The 21855-nt window shown below is 43.2% G+C and overlaps 1 protein-coding gene across 4 annotated transcripts in view; it reads right to left on the bottom strand.

Annotated features, from left to right (window-relative positions):
- Positions 1 to 4763: 4763 nt before the first annotated feature.
- Positions 4764 to 21855, bottom strand: part of zgc:110329 (uncharacterized protein LOC550500 homolog) — a 185715-nt gene continuing 168623 nt past the window's right edge. For all 4 annotated transcript variants that reach the window (XM_052040874.1, XM_052040876.1, XM_052040877.1 and 1 more), the window contains one exon: positions 4764 to 8603. In XM_052040874.1, the coding sequence (XP_051896834.1) occupies positions 8364 to 8603 (240 nt within the window). In that variant the 3' untranslated portion in view covers positions 4764 to 8363. The remainder of the gene's footprint in view (positions 8604 to 21855) is intronic.

The raw sequence follows: 21855 nt of genomic DNA, 5'->3' as shown, positions 1-21855 counted from the left end.
AGCAAACTGTGTGGGATTGAGCTTCTTGAGTGTTGTTGAGGTCTTGTCTACCTGGAAGAGGGGCATGCAAGTGAGCCATCCTGAACTGAATCTCTCCATTGACAGAAAGGCTTGAGGAGCCAGGAAGAGAGATACATCACTGAGCCCCCAGCCTCTGCAATGCCCTTGTAAATACTGTGTTTATGAGTATGGTCCAGATAAGCTCCTCACCAGTGTTGATCCCAGGATGTTGATGCTGAGCACCTTGAACAGAAATGAGGAGAAAATTGTTCTCCCAGACAGTGATGAACCTGTGAAGTTCTCTACTACAGAAAGCAGTTGAAGCTACATCATTAAATATATTCAAGGAGTTAGATATGTGCAAAAGATTCAGGGAGAAAGCTGCATCAGGGTATTGAATTTGGATGATCAGCCTTGATTATATTGAATGGCGCAGCAGGCCTGAAGGGCCGAATGGCCAACTCCTGTTTTCTATGTCGCTATTAGTGGGAAATGGCCGGCATTCGCTTGGTTCAGATGGTCGGCATCTCACCATATTGTCATCTGCCAGTTTTTAGTTCCCATCTGCTTGTTGCCCAGAAGTTGATAATGAGCTGCTTCATCAGAGGAGGAGCCGTGAGAAGGGCTCAGCGCTGGGATCAGTATGGTTTAAAATCGACCTTAGTGTCTTTGTTAGAACATAGTAAAGCACAGGAACAGGCCCTTTGGTCCATGATGTTCTGCTGAACTAATCAACCTAGTAATTAAATGCCTATCTAAATTAATCCCTTCCCCCTCCATTCTCTGCACATTCATGTGCCTATCTAATAGCCTTTTAAATGCCTCTATTGTAGTTGCATCTACTACCTCCCTTGGCAGTGCATTCCAGGCACCCACCACTCTCTGTGTAAAAAACTTGGTTGTGGATAGAAATGCATTCACAAGGTAAGGTACATAATGAGCATGACAATCAATGAAACACTCTCTGCTAATTCTCACTTTAGCTCTCAACAATTTCATCTGGAATTCTCCTCATCCTGACCATCTTTTGTTGCCATTGAAATATGCAGTCCTCAATGATCCAGCTAAATTCGGGCTCAATCTGAACACACTTCCATTAAACCCAGTGTTTGGAGGAAGCACAGTAAATCCAGTTAAACTGTCTGTCTACTTGTCCAACAGATGGTTATCCGACTTTTCTGGGAAACGTCCTGTGTGCGGTGCGTTTGGCAGCTTCTACTGATAAGTCAGCACAAACCATATGTTTAATATACCACTGCACCATTCCTTCACTGATTACCTTAATTAGATCTTGAATATGGCTGAGGCAATGCTCAAGGAACATCAATAATTATGAGACAAAGTAAGCCGAGACTGACTTGCAACACAAAATTCAAATCGAAAGATGTCACTGGAACTCTGAATTTAGAATTAATCTTTAATGTATTGCTGGAGACCTGTTCATTAACTTGAGTGTTGCGCAACAACAGGGTAAGGTGAAAAAAAATTAGACTGGAGTTAACTGTTTACATGAATGGTCCTACCAAAGGCTTCTCAGGAAAAAACCCACAGTACAGCTGAAAGGTGTGGGAAACAGATGGTACGTGGTCAAGACATTGGGGGTGGGTCTGCTTCTATGGATGCTATGAATGTCATTGGAGTTGGTAGGTGCAATATGCAGTGTGTGGGCACAGGGGATGCCATCTTGGTATGTATGTGGGTGTGCCCGCAGTAAACATTCATCAGAAAATTAGATAATGTGTCATGTAGGACGGTTGTTTCATCAAATAAGGGTTCAGTCCTGACCTGTTTGATCTGGATGGTGGAATTAATGGCTTTGTAGCCAAATTTGCGGATGAGAAAAAGATAGGTGGAGGGGCCGGTAGTGTTGAGGAAGCAGGGAGCCTGCAGAAGGACTTGGACAGGTGGGAGAAAGGACAAAGAAGTGGCAGATGGAATACAGCGTAGGGAAGTGTATGATCATGCACTTTGGTAGAAGGAATAAAGGTGTAGACTGTCTTCCTAATGGGGAGCGAATTCAGAAATCGATGGTGCAAAGGGACTTGGGAGGCCTAGTGCAGGATTCCCTAAATGTCAACTTGCAGGTTGAGTCGGTAGTAAGGAAGACAAATGCAATGTTAGCATTCATTTCGAGACGACTAGAATATAAAAGCAAAGACGTAACGCTGAGGCTTTATAAGGCGTTGGTCAGACCACATTCAGAATATTGAGAGCAGTTTTGGGCTCCATATCTAAGGAAGGATGTGCTGGCATTGGAGAGGGTCCAGAGGAGGTTTACAAGAATGATCCCGGGAATGAAAGGGTTAACGCATGAGGAGCGTTTGATGGCTCTGGGCCTATACTCACTGGAATTTAGAAGGATAAGGGGGGATCTCATTGAAACCTATCAAATATTGAAAGGCCCGGATAGGGTGGACGTGGAGAGGACGTTTCCAGTATTGGGACAGTCTAGGACCAGAGGGCACAGCCTTAGAATAGAAGGATGTCCCTTTAGAACAGAGATGAGGAGGAATTTCTTTCACCAGAAGGTGGTGAATCTGTGGAATTCGTTGCCACAGACGGCTGTGGAGACCAAGTCATTGGGTATATTTAAAACGGAGGTTGACAGGTTCTTGATTAGTAAGGGTGTCAAAAGTTACGGAAAGAAGGCCAGAGAATGGGGTTGAGGGAAAAATAAATCAGCTAATCGAATGACGGAGCAGACTCGATGGGCCGAATGGTTCCTATGTCTTATGGTCTATGATGCTGTTTGTTTGGAGTTTGCATGTTCTCTCTGTGACCACGTGGGTTTTCTCCGGGAGCTCTGGTTTCACATACAAAAATGTGCAGGACAGTAGGTTAATTGCTCACTGTAAATTGCCCCTAGTGTGTAGATGAGTGGTAGAATCTAGGGAGTTGATGAGCACATGGAGAGAATAAAGTGGGATTAGTGTAGGATTAGTGTAATAATGGGTGGATTTTGGTTAGTATGGACTCAGTGAGCTGAAGGGCCTGTTTCTGTGCTGTATGACTATGACACTTACAGTAATGAGCACCATCCCTGCCTGTGTCACAGTGGCTTCCTGCATTTAATTATCCACCAATGGGTCCTGAGGAACTCCTAGCTGAAAACCTCCTAATTTATGAGTCAGATCTCCAAGTGTCACACCTTCCACTGCCCAATTGGAGCTACAATTCCAGGGAATGGCATCTCTTAAATACAAGGGTGTCTGCAGTTTATAGGCTGAAGTAAGTAGATATTTGGCAATGGCTTGGGAGGAGATACCCTGTTGTGAATGTGTGGCAAGGAGTTTACTGTTGTCGGTCGAGCAGGTTTCACTTTCTGACAGTCATACTGCTGATAATTACCTAAAGCTTTAGTGGACTAAACTGAAGGGAGATAAGCTTTAGTGGACTCAACCAAAGAGAGATAAATCCAGTGTTCAAGGGGCGGGTATTGGCTGGAGGCTCAGATGGACACAACCCTGGGGCAAGGGAGACCTTAGCTGCCTCACAAGTGGGAATACATTACTTTATGGACCGAGCAATAACTTCAGTCGAGGCACGAGTGACTGGCTCTGGGTAAACAGCCAGGCATAGCTCATAATAGTTTTGGAATCTGAAAATGAGATGGAAATGATAGCAGTGAATAGACCATTACTCGTGCCCCCTTGCTTATTGCAAACCTCACAGCATTGCATTTACGGTTTGAATTGGGGTTAAAGGGCAGCAACTGACACACTGATGGCAATGCAACCACCATATTTCACACTCTGCTTCTTTCAAGCACTTCAAGTTATGTCACTCTATTGCCCTAAATACAAATGAACTCAAATTGGATTCTTGCAGCCACGTAAATGTTCCACATCTAAATAGTCTTCACGGTGAACCAAGCTGTACAGAAAAATAAAAAGCCAATTCCAAGGTGTTCTAATGGAGTTTTAGTAGCACCTGATGCCCCATGTTTAGCTCCCTACTGGACTGCACAGTGACTTTCAAAAAGGTTTCAATCCCGTCTCAGGAAAGATTGAGACAACCAAGCCTCACATAGGACAATGTTCCTGACTCAACACCTCCCATTTTACACATTAAGGCCGCATAATTAAGAGATGAATCAATCCCTTTAATGAGTTAAAGGGTTAACAATTAACTGTTGAGTTACAAAGACCAGGGAGAGGTCAGGTTTTGTACTGACTGGATGATCTCAGCCAGGACAACACTGGTCAGTCAATCTCTTAATTAAGATTGGAAATGAGATCGACATTGTCCCTCCTGATTGTAATTAAATATCCCTGGTTGTGCAGTGAGGACAGGAATGGGCTCAGGAGTGATGCCCCTGTGTCAAATAGATCTCCAAATCTCATTGATTAAGCTTAAAAATGAAAAATAATTCCAACAATATAAAGCATAAATAAGAGATACTAGAATAAAATCATAACCAGACTTGAATAATGATAAGGGTGCAAAGAACCCAAAGGTACACTGCTATAATCTACATGTTAATAAGTTTCAATTACAAAGTGTACAGGAGTTAGTTCAAGCCAGGACATCATCATTCCCTTCTTCAATTTGTTTAACAACCTTCAAGATCATATTGACACCCATATAAATTATCAAGGTAAGTGATTATTACTCTTTCCCAGAATAATCAATATAATTGAATTTATAAAGTAAATCCATCATCCCAAAAGCCTGGGCTGACTTATTCAATCTGAACTGTATCAATAAAACTGAAAGAATGACAGATGTGATGAAAAACTTCCACAAAATCAGCAACAGCCTAACATAATTTTTATTTTTTTAAATTTTAAAATAAGAAGGAACATGATTCCAAGGTTTTAAAAAACAAAGATATTCTTTCAACAGTCTATAGCACAAAATTATTTCACAATATTTGCCCAACAAGTGTTTTTCTCCAAAAAGGTTTTGGTGACTTCATGAACTCCTGTTAATTACTACTCTGACATACTTCATAGAAGGGAGGTTAGAATTTCAGTTGGTTCAATAACCCCCTATGAAGTTTTATAAAATATGATGAATCTCTGTCTTTTCAACCATGCACAACTGATGATTTTTTGCCAGCAGGATATGGGCAATGATATATCACACTAAACAAAAAAATACAGTCATTGCCTCTTGTTTATCAAAGGAACATTGGAAAGTTCAAGAGAGAAGGTCGTTACACATTATTTGACCACCAAAAGTTTTAAAAAAACACATGACTAAATCTCATAACTAATCCCCTGTCAATTATTGATCCTCCTCCCCCTTAAGTTTGAAGATACCACCTTGAAATTGCCATACAATTAATTAAATTACCTGAAAATGAAATGACTGGAGAAAACTATACTCTACATACTAAGACGATCATTTTTTATTTATCTTGTAAAATTTCTTCCTGACCTTGCCAATAAAAGACTCTGCTGAAACAGTGTCCTGAGTGTGTTCTAATTACCCTCTCCTTCTCTAAAAGGAGCCAAAACAGCCAACCAGCCAAAAGTTTACATCATTAGGGACTTCAATTTATTTCATTTGCTTAAGAGTGACTATAAAGCTTTTAGTAGAAAAGAAATTTATTAACCAAAGGCTAAAGATTATATGCCTAAATACTTTTCAACATCCTTTAAATGATGTTAGTGGCATATTGAATGAGTAACTGGAAGTTCTATGCTGATAATTAGTTAAATCCCACTATGGAAAGAGGGAATTCAGGTTTCTGGAAATGAAAAGCTAGTATCAGTACTGGAGATCATGTTATTCAAAATCCATGTGGTTCACTAAAGTTCTTCAGGGAAGAATATCCTTCAGCTTCAGCCATTCCATCTGCATCGACTCCAAACTCATATGTCTGACTCTTAATTGCCTTCTAAAGTGGCTGGGCAAACAATACATGTCCAGGGCAAGCAGGAATGGATAATACATGCTAGTCTTGTCAGCAACACCCACATCCCAAAATAAATTAAACTCTTTCATGAATACAATACAGTGGGAGCAAAGTGCATTATTTGCTTCTAAGTAATTCCTCAAGTATTTATTCTTGTAAATAAATAGTCATCCAATTTATTTTTTATTGCTTAGTCTCTTGGGTAAATTTGGTTGCTCTTCAAGTAGCACCAACTATTGTGTGGAAATCCATTGATTACCTTTCCAAAATATCTACTATCTCTAAGACTGTACCAGCATACATTCAAGCACCTCTTGCAGGTCTGGCATTCTGAACAGCAGTGTCAGTTGTCTGCTGTGACCCTATGTCAACTCAATTTCACAGCAGGTCCTTGCAGGTAGAAAAGGGAAGCTGAGAGAACTGGTCAGTCAGAGCTGGATTCAAACTCTGCTCCTTGAGGTGATAGGATCGTGCTGACAGCTTATCCACACCTTTTCTGAAATCAAGAGCAAAGGCAGAAAAATACCCAGCAGGACAGGTAGTGCTTCTGGACAGAGAAACAGAGCTAAAGTTTCAGGCTCTGATGGAAGGTCATTCACCTGACAATTAATTAAATTACCTGAAGTGAAATGACTGCAGAAACCAATACTCTACATACTAAGACGTTCATTTTTTATTTATTTTTATTTATCTGATGCTGCTTGACACATTGAGTGTTTCCAGTGTTTTCTGTCTTTAGTTTCCATTTCCAGCATCTGCAGTTTTTTTTTGCTTTTCAACGATGGAGACTGACCTGTTTTTGGAGGTGTGTGGTGTCACAGCTAACACTGTGAGTGGTTAATAAATTTCCACAGTCTCTCTCTTCTTACTGATGAGTTTTCCCATGTTGATCCTCTCTGGCCATAGCTGAGATGGTGCAACCTCCAAACTGATTTCTGTGTCCCACTGTACCTCAGCAAACAAATAATTACTTCTCTGGCAACTCTAGTGGTCAGGGCCAATGAAAAACTAAAATGATTATACTAATTTAGGAAAAGGTTTGGCACTGTATTTGAAACTGTGAAACAGAATAAATCAGTGTAGGAATAGACATGAAGCGGGATAAGTAGTGAAAAACATGATGATGCTGGAGGAGCTCAGCAGGCCAGGCAGCATCCATGGAGAAAAGCAGGCGGTCAATGTTTTGGGTCAGGACCCTTCTTCAGGACTGAAGATAGGAAAAGGGGAAGCCCAATATATAGGAGGGAAAAGCAGAGCAGTGAGAGGTGTACAAAAGAGGGGAGGCGGGGTGGGCACAAGATGGTGATAGATAGAAGCGGGTAAGAGACAGTGATAGGCAGGTTCAGGGGAGGAGGGGAGAGTAGATCCACCGGGGGATGGGGAAAAGGTAAGAAGAGAGAGATAAGTGGTGTAAGGTTGTAGCATGAAACCGGCATGCAATAATTGGTAAATTGGTTTATTATTGTCACATGTACTGAGGTACAGTGAAAAACCTGTCTTGCATACCGTCCATAAACCTGACTGGAGTCAAAGAAATCACAGAACAATAGTCTCTGGGCTTTGTGATGTGGCAGATGACACATTTTTATCTGTTAGATCGACAGATCCCATGATGATGATGATTCTGCATTTTCCCCTGCCTTGGGGAATTTCAAATCTTGGTCTTGTTAAGACTTCCAGCTGAATCAATGCCAACATTAAAGGTCAGTTAATTGTCTGCTAATGTCAAAAGATGGAAGATTAAACTTGTCAAAGTTCTGAGGAGGTGCTGTGGATACACAGGCGCTTTACAACCTCTGCACTGCTTTGTTGTAATGAAGTTGCTGCAGTGTCCAGATGAAACAGAACACTGATGGAGCCTGACTTGCCGCGTGATTTCTCATCTCCATCATGGACACGCTTCCCATGGATGAGAAGATAAGGTCACTTTGCATTATCGCTGAGCGTGCACTGGTTAATCAGTAATGAACACAGGATAATTTGGCACTGGGAAACACGAGCTTGTAGGATTTGGATGTTCCATGCATGGATCTTGTGGGGTGAGATTGGCAAGTTAGTGGATCTGGAAATGTTTGCTCTGCCTCAGAGCCAGGTGAGCTGCCCAACAAAGACCATCAAGGCTGGTGATTGTGAAGCTGCAAGCCAGCCTGTCTATGCTTGCAGCTTTTTACATCACCAGGTTCAGCTGAGGAATTTACCGAGTGCCCTTTCCTTTTAAATATGACAATTAATTTTCCATGTAATCAGGTTATTTGGTACACAGAACCCAACAGGGGTTTGGGTGGAATCTATACTATCTTGTAAGAAGCCTGATCACATTCCTAATTTGTTCGCTGATGACACTATTGGGAACCATTACCAACAAGAGCATGGAACTGCCTCTCACACACGGACATAACCATCACAAGCCAGTCATATTATATATGGAGAAAGGCAAATCCACGATCTCGATTCTGGCTGGTGACAAGTTTCAACAATCATTGGATTCTGGAATCCAACCTCAGTTCAGCTCTGCCTGTTCTGCGTCCATCAGTTCTGGGTCTTGAAGAGGATCCATTGTGTTGGGGATGTCAGCTTCCTCCATTGGCTGATAACCTTCCTCTCTGGGCAGGCACAGGCACCAGCCGGCCCCACTGAGATCCAATTGCTCGTATGGAACGAACATTCTGAACCCATCTAATTCATCCATGTGTTGCGATAGTTTCCCCAGGTACAAACAACTCAGTACAATCCCAAGGACCTGCAACAAACAACAGGCCAGTTTACTTTCAGGGTTAAATGGCTTAAAACATAGAACATAGAACAGTACAGCACAGGAAACAGGCCCTTCAGCCCACCATGTCTGTGCCAACCAATCTAACTAATCCCATCTGCCTTCAAATGGTCTGTATCCCTCTGTTCACTGCCTGTTCATGTGTCTGTCTAAATATCTTGCAGCAAATGTATCCCTAAGACAGGTATTTAATAGAACAAGTACTTTTCTCTGGGTATTTTTCATCTTTTCCTGCAGGTTTTTCTCCTGATACAGGTTATTTTATCCATTCAATGATTCACACGGTACAAATAAAGCAACAATATAAAGAAAACTTGCATTTATATAGTGCCTTTCACAACCTCAGCATGTCTCAAAGTGCTTTACTGTCAATGACATGCCTTTAAGATACAGTCGCTGCTGTAATGTAGGACTGTGGCAGACAATTTGTGCACAGCAAGATCCCACCATGATAATTAAAGCTGGCAATGCTGGAAAAGCCCAGCAGGTCAGGCAGGATCTGTGGAGAGAGAAACAGTCAACATTTTGCGTCAGCGATTCTCCATCAATGCTTTCTGCTTTTATTTCAGAATTTCAGCATCTGCAGTTTGCTTTTGATTTCCCCCACTGTGATAATGACCAGATTGTCTATTTCTTGCAGAGTTGACTGATAGTCATCGAGGACTCGACCTGAAGGCACTGTCTCTGATTGTCGACTAGAGCTGCACTGGCATCTCAGCCCAGAGTTTTGTACTTGGGTGTCTAGAGTGGGTCCTCTGACTCAAGGTGACAAAGCCGTTCATTAGATCATACAGCATAGAACCAGGCCCTTCAGCCCACCATGTCCATGCCAACTTTCTGCCCACTTATACTAATCCCACTTGCCTTCATTGGGTCTGTTTCCTCTGTGTCTTGCCTATTCAAATGCCTGTCTGAATGCTCTTAAATGTAGAGATTGTATCTGATTTCACCACCTCCTCTGGCAGCACATTCCAGATATCATCCACTCGCGACGTTAAAAACCTTCCCCTCAGATCCTCTGTCTAACTCCTAATTCTCACCTTAAACCCAGTTTATACCTGCTGCCCTTCTTAAATAAAGGGACACCTATGGATTATCAAAGATGTAAAAATCTCCATCAGGGACCCAGCAATCTCTTGCTTCCCATAGCAACCCAGGATTGATCTCATCTGGCCCTGGGGATTTATCAACACTTACATGTTCCAAAACATCTAACACCTACACCTTCTTAATATTGACCTGCTCCAGACTATCAACATACTCCACTCTGGACTCAATATCTTCCACGTCCTTCTCCTTGATGAATACAGACGAGAAATATTCGTTTAGGAACTCGCCCACATACCTTGGCTCCACACATAGATCACTCCTTTGGTTTCTAACAGTCATTGAGCCATTGCTGACAGCAGAATAAAACTTGAGTTAACCTTGGTGAAAGAAATAATTTTGCTTTGTTTTGTTTTGTGCAGAGTTAATGCACGAGATTCATTTGCAATGCTTTAAGATTCATTGCTTCTCACATTCTGCCTTAGTTCACGACTGCTCTCAATCCAAATGGTGCGTCATGGCAGAATGTAATAAAAATCCCTGGTCCGGCATGAATTACCTTTTATTCGCCTCAAGCCAAGCGATAAATTAAATCATCTGCTCCCAGCTCACAGGCTCTGTTGCTCTCATATAGTCAGTTGGACATACACAACAGGGAAGAGTGCGTGCAGTTTATCTTCCCATCCCTATCCTGCCCCCAACATCAGCTCAGCAGCTTGAGGGTAGCAATGAAGGAGGAGAAAATCTCTCTGTTCCAGCCTCCCTAGGAGCAAATGCAGTCTGAGCTGCTTGCTAACCCAACAAGCAGCAACATTACTATGATGTGAGACTCGTGCATCTGGAGGCAGCATCATTCAAAGTGGGATATCATCTTATCTTCCAGCATGACATTCATCCAAACAGCATAAACGCAGAAAATTAACATTCATTTAAAATACTGCAGAATTACTTTTGAAGACCCTTCAATGCAGAAAGAAATGGTAATCACAATTTATTCAAACTACATGAGCAGTGTTCCAAATAATGTCTTCATGACTTTGATATTATCCATGGTGAAATCAACATTTACCTGTGGATCTCTCTATTTATTTTGCTGTAATTACACCTGTGCTCTCTTGCTTTCATGTAATCTCCTCACTGCCAGTGAGATACGCTTTATTACCAATGATCTGATACTTATGCACATGGTTTACTGCGGTGCTGATTAATTGGATGATGATGGGAAAACAGTAGCCGGAGGCTCTGGTTTCCTCCCACATCACAAAGATGTGTGGGTTGGTGGGTTAACTGGCTGCTGTCAACTGATCCCAGTGTGAAGGTGACTGGTAGAATCAGGCAGGGGATAATGGGGCTGTGGGGAGAATAAAAAGGTATCATTGTAAATTGGTGCTTGATGGTCCATGCAGACTTGATAGGCTGAAGGCCCTATTTCCGTGCTGTATGTCTTTATGGTTGCTGATTAGTTCCAGGTCACTGAGCACCTATTGGGAAACTGGCCCGGGGACTTTACTGCGTGCATCACTCATTGCGGCTGCCCGTCACACAGCTAATGATATCAATGGCCACGCAATACACGTTTCCTCCACTGGTGACAACATTGGAGCGTCTGGCGGAAATCTACGCCTCTCACTGTTCACAATAAAGCCAGGAGCACACTGTGCAGAGTTCAGGAATTGGTAAATTGGTTTATTATTGTCACACTGAGGTACAGTGAAATACTTTGTTTTGCATGCCACCCATACAGATCATTTCATCACATCAGTACATCGATTAGTACAAGGGAAAAGCAATTGACAGAATTCGGAATATAGTGTTACAGTTACAGAGAAAGTGCAGTGCAGGCAGATAATAAGGTGCAAAGCCATGATGAGGTAGATTGTGAGGTCGAAAGTCCACCTTATCATATAAGAGGTCAGTTCAATAGTCTTAAAACAGCGGGATAGAAGTTGTTCTTGAGCCTGTTGGTATGTGCTATCAGCATTAATCAGGGCTTCGTTTTTAAATAAGGGACTGCTTGTCAAAGGAAGAGGAAAAGTTTGTTGGAAAGTAGCAAAGAGTTACCAAAGCTTGTCAGTTGTGTTCATCACTGACACCTTTGAGTGAATCACTCTTAAGCAATGACTACACAAGTCCAGCCCTGATATATTGTCACAGGACACTATAGCTTCATGCTTTGACAACGTAGTTCCTGAACTTGGCCCAGCTGACTAAATCGCGGAGGTAATGCCAAAAATGAGTTACAGAATGGTGGAAGCAGACAGTGGTGAAGGAAACCACTTGGTCATTCGCGACTCCTTGGAAGCACAATCATTCTCACCCGAACTCTGCTTCACAGTTGACAATCCAGTAAGTCCTTCACCCACCGAATACCCATACAACTCCCCTTTAAAATTATTTATAGAATCAATACCCCCTACCTTTTCAGAGTTCTGGAATCCCAGCAGTTCTCAGAGTAAAAACATTTCTCTTCATCTCTCCTCTGCACATTCTGCCAGTGATTCTACATATTGATGTATTCACCAGAGGGAATGGTTATTCTATAACCACCTTATCAAAACCACACATCATCTGAACATCTCTATTAAGCTTTTTATTATCTTTCCCTGTTCCAAGGAAGATTTGATTTCATAAAGATGATTAATAGTATGTATCTCGTTTCCTAGTCTTCAAACTTGTATTTGAGCTAATTCATGAAGAAGAATATCCTTTAATACAAGAGAGCAAAAGGGATCTTTGGTGATATGCTGTATAAAGCTTAAAAAAAAGGCAGCAAGGTTAAGAATGGGATTAGAGGAATTTAAGAGTTTGGATGACTGAAGAATGTCACAGGATGGAAGATACATCTGGAAGAACACGGAGGTATCAGAGGTCAGGAGGAGGTTTCAGGGGTGATCTATAAAAGTTAAAGGATTTAAGTTGGAGGCATTGAGTAGTGAGCACTGACCCCAGAGGTGGTGGGTGAAAGGGAGTGGATACTTAGTGCAGTGCAGCAGCAGAGTTTCAAATGAGCTCAAGTTTACAGGGAGTGGGAGTCCAGCCAGAGAGGTAGGGGTGGAGACAGGTACCGGAGACAGGAAGGGGAAAGCAGGTCACCTTTGTTTTGAAGATAATACGGGTTCAGAAGCTAATCCCTGGGTCAAGTGGGATGACAAGATTGTGAACAGAGAGTCTCAGTTTGTCAGTATGGCTGAAGATAATTGGATGTGACTTAATATTAATAGAGAAATGAATAATTCAGCACTGGCATTACATCATTATATCTCAGCAGCAATAATTATGTCTACAATGTACCCAGGGTCAATGGCAGATTCATAATCCTAAAGGGCAGAAAAAGGATCAGTGATAGAAAAAGGCCCCATGTGTTAAAATTACCTCCTGGCACTGCACTGTGAATGGGGAATTAATATTAGCTTCACGTTCACTGAAGACCAACCAAAGGAGGTCCTTACCAACACTTTGTTGTGAGCAATCTCCCCCAGTTCCTAACTATCAGAATCAGAGTTGCTCATTGTATCTGAGCTTACTAATGTTGCACAATACATAGAGTCATACAGCACGGAAACAGGCCCTTCAGCCCAACTCATCCATGCCGACCAAGATGTCCATCTAAACTAGTCCCATTTGTTTGCGTTTGACCCTTATCCCTCTAAACCTTTTCTATCTATGTACCTGCCCAATACAGACAAATCGACAATCAAGAAAGGGCTTCACTTAGATAGCACCTTTCACATTCCACAGCCATTAAAAGGGACTTTACAGACAAGTAAATGTTTCTGACATGCAGTTCCTGTTGCCATGTTGGACTTTTCACAGCAGCCAGCTTCTGATTAGAATCAGCAATGATGAGGCAGGCCACCCCGTGTTTTAGCAGGTTGTTTGCAGTTCAATGCTGGCCAGGGAGCACTGGTGATGATTCTCTGGCTTGTCCACAGACCTTTAATGTCAATGTGGCAGGGCATCTTGGCTTCAATATGACATCATAACTGAAAGTTGCATCAGGTTTGAGACTCTTCCTCAGTTCTGATGAAGGGTCTCAGACTTGGAGACACAAGAGACTGCAGATGCTATCTATCACTTGCCAGCTGTTACTCCACCTCTTCTCCTTACCTCCTTATACCATCCCCCCTCTACTCTTTCAGTCCAGATGAAGGGTCTCGATCTGAATCATTGACTATTTCCCTACACAGATACGCTTGCCCCGCTGAGTTCCTCCAGCAAGATGTTTTTTGCTCCTGAAACTCTAGTAGTTTTTCTTTCCACAGATGTTGCCTGACTAGCATTTTTAGTTTTTATTTCAGATTTTCAGCATCTGCAGTTTTTTTATGCGTCACTGGAATGCATCTTACTCTCTGTACAGCAGTAGGGGCATGAGGCTGGGTGTGCAGGAGTGGGTCTTGAACCCACATCTCTCTTACTCAGAGGTAGGAGTGCTGCTAACCAAACCTTCCTGTATCAGGCGCAGCGAGCTGAGACCTGCCACTTTCCCCAGAGTGGCTGGGAAATCACCTGCCAAACCAAACTATCGCCCAGTGGTGCCTGCGATCAAGGAATCTGACTTGGAACTGCTCGTTTTGTACACCAGCTCCTATAAAACAATGGGAGGCAGAGATAAGGTGGATGGGCACAGTCTTTCTCGTAAGGTAGGGTAATCTTAAACTAGAAGGCATAGATGTTAGGTGAAAGGGGAAAGATTTAAAAGGGGACCTGAGGGACATTTTTTTCACACAGAGGATGGTAGGTATGTGGAAAGAGCTGTCAGCGGAAGTGGCAGAGGCAGGTACAATTACAATGCTTAAGAGACGTTTGGACAGGTACATGGATAGGAAAGACCCGGAGGGAGCAACAAACAATCTGCTGGAGGAAGTCAGCGGGTCATACGGTATCCATGGGAGAAAAGAATTTGTTGACGTTTCCAGTCGAAATCCTGCATCAGGGCTCATGCAGGGTTTCGACCTGAAACGTCAACAATTCCTTTCCTCCCACAGATGCTGCTCGACCTGCTGAGTTCCTCCAGCAGATTGTTTGTTGCTCGATTCCAGCATCTGTGCCTCCAAAGACCTAGGAGGATATGGACCAAACACAGGCAAATATGACCAGCTCAGACAGACATCTTGGTCAGCATGGACGAGTTGACTAAAGGGCCTTTTTCCATGCTGTGTAACTCTATAACTCAATAACTCAGCAGATTCTATTATCTTAATATTCCATTCACCTCGAAACACATTACTAGTTTATTTGATACAACTGCTATCGTTATTCTTGACCTGTTGTTTTTTTTAAATTAGCTTCAATTTCTGCCGCAGACCAAATTCATTTTGTCAATTCTAAATACTTGCTGTGTTCTTTAACTGCCGAGTACAGAGTTGAGAGTCAAATTAACATTCCTGACTTCAGGCAATGCTGATCAACAGCATTCAGCTCCTGGTGAGTAAGTGCACAATGATTTCCTCAGTTTCTTTACCGAAGGCCCTATCATTTGTTGGGCTGCTCTCAGTCCCCACAGTGTCCCATCCGGATGTTCCTTCTCCAGGGGTGGGGTTCCATAGTTTGCACCAGCAGCCTATTGCCGGGGGGGGGGGGGGGGGGGGGGGGTGGCGGTGGTGTCGAAGGGCAGGGCAAATCTCTTCCTCAACCAATCACTGCACAGCTGGTGCCACGGAGCTGCAACCCAGATCAGGAAGAGTGAAGGACAAGAAATTCCTGTGTCAAGGCTCAATGCAAATCAGCTGAAGCCAGCTGAGGGTAGAATCAGACACACAAGACAGGATTGGTCAGCACTTATCCCAGATCCTATTATTCTGTCCCACATCCCTAGATATAGAGTCACAGATTCATACATTGTTGAAACAGACCCTTCAGCCCAACTCGTCCATGCCAACCAAGTTGCCATCCTCAGCTAGTCCTATTTGCCAGTTTTTGGCCCATATCCCTCTAAACCTTTGCTACCCATGTATCTGTCTAAATGTCTTTTGAACACTGTGATAGTACCGCCCCTACAGCTTCCTCTGGCAGCTCATTCCATAGACCCACCATCCCCTTTGCCCCTCAGGTCCCTTTTAAATTTTCCCCTCTCACCTTCCCTCTGTGTGAAAAAGTTGCCCCTCAGGTCCCCTTTAAATCTGTCTCCTTTCACCTTAATAGAGCTGTGGAGAGATACAGCACAGAAACAGGCCCTTCTGCCCACAGAGTCTCTGCTGAATATCAAACCTCCTAATCGAACCTGAATCCATTTGATTCTCCCCACATTCCCATCAATGCCCATCCTTTCACCTCAGATTCTATCACTCACCTACATATCATGGCAATCTACAGTGACCAATTAACCTACACACCTGTACATCTTTGGTATGTGGGAGAAAACTGGAGCACCTGTAGGAAACCCACATGGTCACAGGAAGAATGTGCAAACTCCACACAGACAGCACCAGAGGTCAGGATTGAAACTGAGTCACTGGAGCTGTGAGGCAGTGACTGTCAACTAGCTGCATCATTGTGCTGTCAACTACATTAATTGTGTAGTTAGTTGGTGAATGTAGAAAGCTCTGATCTGTCGAATCCCTCAAGAGAGTCTGAGAACCATGGGGAATTCACAGGCACACCTGAACACAGCTGAATTCACCTCAGGAGGCTTCTTAACTGTAGCCAGGTAGAGGCCAATTTGCAAATGATCATCATGGTCTCAGCACGACAGATCAGTTGCAGAGATGGACAAGAAGCAGGTAGACTAAAACGACTCAACTGGAGGAAGGTTATTTTAACAACTGAGGACAGACGTGGTCCTGGTAAATTGGGGTAAAAGATGGGCAGCTGGAAAATCAAATGAAGGGCTCCTGGTGGCGGTCAGACAGAATGATGAAGGATACCAACAGCAATTGGTAGCACACAGAGGAATTAGAAGTACACAGGAGTATAAATGGAACTGATGGCTGAACCGAGATAGTGGAAAATATTGGCAGTCAAGGTAAAAGGTCTCATATTGGCATAAGAAGCAGTGGATGAAATGAAGATCAAAACAGTAATTGGTAAATTATTGTCACAAGTACCGAGATACAGTGAAAAGCTTTTGTTTGCATGCCATCCGGACGGATCATTCCATATGAGGTAGTACAAAAGGGAAAAAAACAGAATGCAGAATATAGTGTTAAAGAGATCTCCCATGGAAGCAGGAAAGATGGCTGAGGCACTATATGAATATGCTCCATCTGTGTTTGCCAAGGAAAAGAAGTTTTCCAAAGCTATGATAAAGCAGGAAGTTGAAAGAGTGCTAGAAGGACTGCTAAACAAGATAAGAGCCCATGGTGTTAGAAGCAAGGTACTAGCACTGATCGAAGATTGACTGGCAGAAGTCAGAGAGTGGGGATAAAAGGGTCCTCTTCAGGATGGCTGCCGGTGACTAGTGGAGTTCCACAGGGGTCAGTGTTGGGACCACAACTTTTCACTTTATATATTAATGATCTGGATGAAGGAACTGATGGCATTGTGGCCAAGTTTGCAGAGAATACCAAGATAGGTGGAGGAACAACACAAGATCACAAGATCACAAGATAAGGGAGCAGAAGCAGGCCATTCGGCCCATCGAGTCTGCTCCAAGGAAAAGGGAAAAAGAAATGGGGTGGGAAAAAAAGAGAGAGAAAAAAAAAACTATTCTAATCCCATTTGCCAGCCTTATCCCCATATCCCTTGATACCCTGACTATTTAGATATCTGTCTATCTCCTCCTTGAACACCCCCACTGATCTGGCCTCCACTGCTGTGCGTGGCAAGGAGTTCCACAATTTCACCACCCTCTGGGTAAAGAAACTTCTCCTCATCTCTGTCTTGAAACTGTACCCTCTAATTCTAAGATTGTGCCCTCTGGTCCTGGACACGCCCACCAAGGGAAACAGCCTAGCCACATCTACTCTATCCTTACCTGTCAACATTTTAAATGTCGCTACGAGGTCCCCTCTCATCCTTCTGTACTCCAGCGAGTACAGTCCAAGAGCCGACAAACGCTCATCGTACTTAAGCCCTTTCATTCCTGGAATCATTCTCGTAAATCTCCTCTGAACCCTCTCCAACGTCAGCACATCCTTCCTAAGATGCGGGGCCCAAAACTGCGCACAGTATTCCAAATGAGGCCTCACTAGCGCCCCGTAGAGCCTCATCAACACTTCCTTACTTTTATACACTATACCTCTCGAGATGAATGCCAACATAGCATTCGCTTTCTTAACCACCGATCCAACCTGGTGGTTAACTTTTAAGGTATCTTGTATAAGTACCCCCAAGTCCCTTTGTACTACCGCACTATCAATCTTCTCTCCTTCTAGATAATAATCTACCCGCTTATTTCTACTTCCAAAGTGTACAACTGCACATTTCTCAACATTGAATCTCATCTGCCATTTTCTTGCCCATTCTCCTAAACTGTCTAGGTCCCTCTGCATTCTTTCTATTTCCTCTATGCTCCCTACTCCTCCACTTATCTTGGTGTCATCCGCAAACTTAGCCACACAACCATTTATTCCATCATCCAAATCATTGATGTACAAGGTAAAAAGGAGAGGCCCCAACACCGACCCTTGCGGCACACCACTAGTAACCGGTAACCAACCAGAACGAGATCCTTTTATTTCCACCCTTTGCTTCCTGCCAACCAGCCAATTCTCCACCCATTTTGCTACCCTGCCCATAATTCCATGACCTCTCATCTTATTAATCAGTCTCTTGTGAGGCACCTTATCAAAGGCCTTTTGAAAGTCTAAATACACAACATCTACCGCCTCTCCCTTATCCACCCTACCTGTGATTTCTTCAAAAAACTCCAATAGGTTGGTCAGACAGGACCTCCCCTTCACAAAACCATGTTGACTAGGTCCTATCTTGCCTTGCGCCTCTAGGTATTCGGTAACCTCCTCCTTGAGGATAGACTTGAGGAGTCTGCAGAAGGACTTGGACAGGTTGGGAGAGCGGGCAAAGAAGTGGCAGATGGAACACAGTGTATGGAAGTGTGGGATTAGGCACTTTGGTAAGAAGAATAAGGGTGTAGACAATTTTCTAAATGGGGAGGAAATTCAGAAATCAAAGGTGCAAAGGGACTTGGGAGTCCTAGTTCAGGATTCCCTTAAGGATAACTTGCAGGTTGAGTCAGTGGTAAAGAAGACAAATGTAATGCTAGCATTCATTTCGAGAGGACTAGAATATAAAAACAAGGATGTACTGCTGAGGCTTTATAAGGCATTGGTCAGACCACATTTGGATTATTGTGAGCAATTTTGGGCCCTGTGTCTAAGGAAGGATGTGCTGGCCCTGGAGAGGGTTCAGAGGAGATTCACAAGAATGATCCTAGGAATGAAAGGCTTAACGTATGAGGAGCGTTTGATGTCGCTGGGTCTGTACTTGATGGTGTTCAGAAAGATGAGGGAGGATCGCAGTGAAACCTACTGGATACTGAAAGGCCTGGATAGAGTGGGCATGGAAAGGATGTTTCCATGTCGGAGAGTCTAGGAGCCAAGGGCACAGCCTCAGAGTAAAAGGACATCCCTTTAAAACTAAGAAGAGGAGGAATTTCTTCAGGCAGAGGGTGGTGAATCTGTGGAATTCAATGCCACAGAGGGCTGTGGAGGCCAAGTCATTGGGTGTATTTAAGGCAGAGGTTGATAGGTTCTTGATTGGTAAGTGGGTTAAGGGTTACGGGAGAAGGCTGGAGAATGGGGTTAAAAATAAGTCAGCCATGACTGAATGGCAGAGCAGACTCGAAGGGCCGAATGGCCTAATTGTGCTCCTATATCTTATGGGAGCACATATGGATGTCACCTGGTTCCAATGGGATGCACAATAGGTTTGTGAAGGAAGTAAAGGTAGAAATTGTGGAGGTTCTAATTCTCCTGAGATACATGCATGGTCATGTACACTGCAGCATTGCTAACGTTGAATCCTTGTTCAAAAGATAAGGATAAACCTGGAATATAAGACTGGCCATTTTATTGCAGAGCTTTGAGAAACAAAGAGGCAGTTGAAAATGAGCAGCCAGTTAGGTGAGAATGAGTCATCAAAGAGTCTTCATAGGTTTGTTAAATACAAATTACATGTCACTAAACTGACTGAGCATATTTATGATTTGTTCGACACACATTAACACCTTGGAGCTGTGAAATTTGTGGATCTCAGCAACATGTCTTTCAGGCTGGTGAAGTAGGCAGATACATGACAACTGAAATCAGTGCAGAAAAGTACAAGGCAGTACATTTTGGACTGTACAATCCATATTAAACATTACAACGTCAGAGGAGGTGTTTTATAAATTGAGACTTAGGTTACAAAAGCTGGAAAGTTGTGTGAAAATCATATACGGTGCAAGCAGGTCATTTTATCAGATTTTCGGAAGGATGGGTTTAGGGTTTAGAGAAGAAATTAAGTGAGAGGGTTCCAGGAAGGAGAGAACACAATCAAACTTTTTAAGCAAGGTTAGGATTTGGAATAAAATGCCTATAGAATAATTCAAGATCAGCCTTCAAAAGGAAATTGGGTACATACTTGAAGAGAGATAGGATATGAGGAAAGAGTGAGACTGAGAGGTGGCACAGTGGCACAGCTAGAAGAGCCACTGCCTCAGAGCACCAGAGGTCAGAGCACCACCTGACCTCTGCCACTCTCAGTGCAGAGTTTGCATGTTCTCCCTGTGACTGTGTGGGTTTTCCCCGGGTGCTCCAGTCTCCTCCCACATCCCAAAGGCATGTGGATTGGTAGGTAAATTGGCTTTGTGTGTAGGTGTGAGGTAGAATCTGGAGAAAGTTGATGAGAATGTAAGATTAGTGTAAACGGCTGTTTGATGGTCATTGTGGACTCGATGGGCTGAAGGGCCTATTTCCATGCTGTATGTCTTTTTAAGTCGATAACTGGATTGTTCTTTGAATGAGCTAGCATTGTCAGAATAGGCTAAATAGCCTCCTTTTAGAGTGGACTATTCTATGATTCTATAAAGGAATTTGGGAATTGATAAAAAGAAATTGCTCTGTGGCAGAAATTGAAGCTAATTAAAAAAATGACAGCTCAAGAATAATGATATTCAATAAATTTGTAATGTGTTTAGTGGATAATTAAGCCAGGCAGTCACATTATGAATTTCATCCTCAATGTGTGCCCTTGCTGAGATGGCTCTCAGGTTATGGGAAATGGTTTTCCCCAAGTTTTGCTGTGCATCGTTATTGTTGGAGGTCTGAGCTATAGACTGGAGCAGGTCAGTAGAGGCTCTCTGTTTTACAGACATTTCTCCTGTGTACAGTACAGAGCTTAAAGTGTGCATATGCAAGCTTTGTGTACTGCAGCTGGAGCAGTGAGGGTGGGGTGACTTTGGTTCCAGAGTGGAGGTGCAGTCGGTTGAATAGTTTCCCATTGGTCCAGTAGATTACCTATCCTGTAGGGAGTTTGATGGAAGTGACGTGCAACATTGGGCTGAGTGAGACTGAGGAAAGTGCACTGGTGTTGCTTTGTTCCACACCAGTCTGTACTGAGGTTGGAACTGTTGTGGATCCATTGGTTAGGATCACGGCTTGCATGCCACCATGAAGCAGATATAAGGCGGAGATGAATTTCTGTGAACAGCCAAACTGAGGAGGATGCTTCATAGTCCAACCCGAACGATGAAGCCAAAGGCTTTAGTGACTTCACACAGCCTTTAGCTATCTGAAGGAAAGGGTATAAAGCTTGTGGTCTTCCATGCAACTGTGATTCCTATCCTTCTGTACACTTCTGAGACTTGGACTACCTACATAATCAAGGATCCCTCCCACCCCAGTCATTCTTTACTTCCCTCTCCTGTCGGGCGGAAGATATAAAAACCTGAGAGCACGTACCACCAGATTCAAGGACAGCTTCTATCCCGCTGTTATCAGACTCTTGAATGGACCTCTCATACGCTAAAAGGTGAACTCTTGATCTCCCAATCTACCTCGTCATGACCCTTGCACTGTATTTTTCTACCTGCACTGCACTTTCTCTGTAACTGCAACACTATGTTCTGCATTCTGCTTTCTTTTTACTACCTCAATGTATGGAATGATCTGTCCAGATGGAACACAAACTAAAGCTTTTCACTGTACCTTGGTACATGTAACGATAACAATGAACCAAACCAGGCTTAAAGAGGCACCACCAATGTTGCCTCCTCAAAATCCTCCTAATCAACTGG

The sequence above is a fragment of the Pristis pectinata genome, chromosome 29, assembly GCF_009764475.1.
Source record: "Pristis pectinata isolate sPriPec2 chromosome 29, sPriPec2.1.pri, whole genome shotgun sequence".
Classification (NCBI taxonomy): domain Eukaryota; kingdom Metazoa; phylum Chordata; class Chondrichthyes; order Rhinopristiformes; family Pristidae; genus Pristis; species Pristis pectinata.
This window is presented reverse-complemented; position numbering and strand designations above follow the sequence as displayed.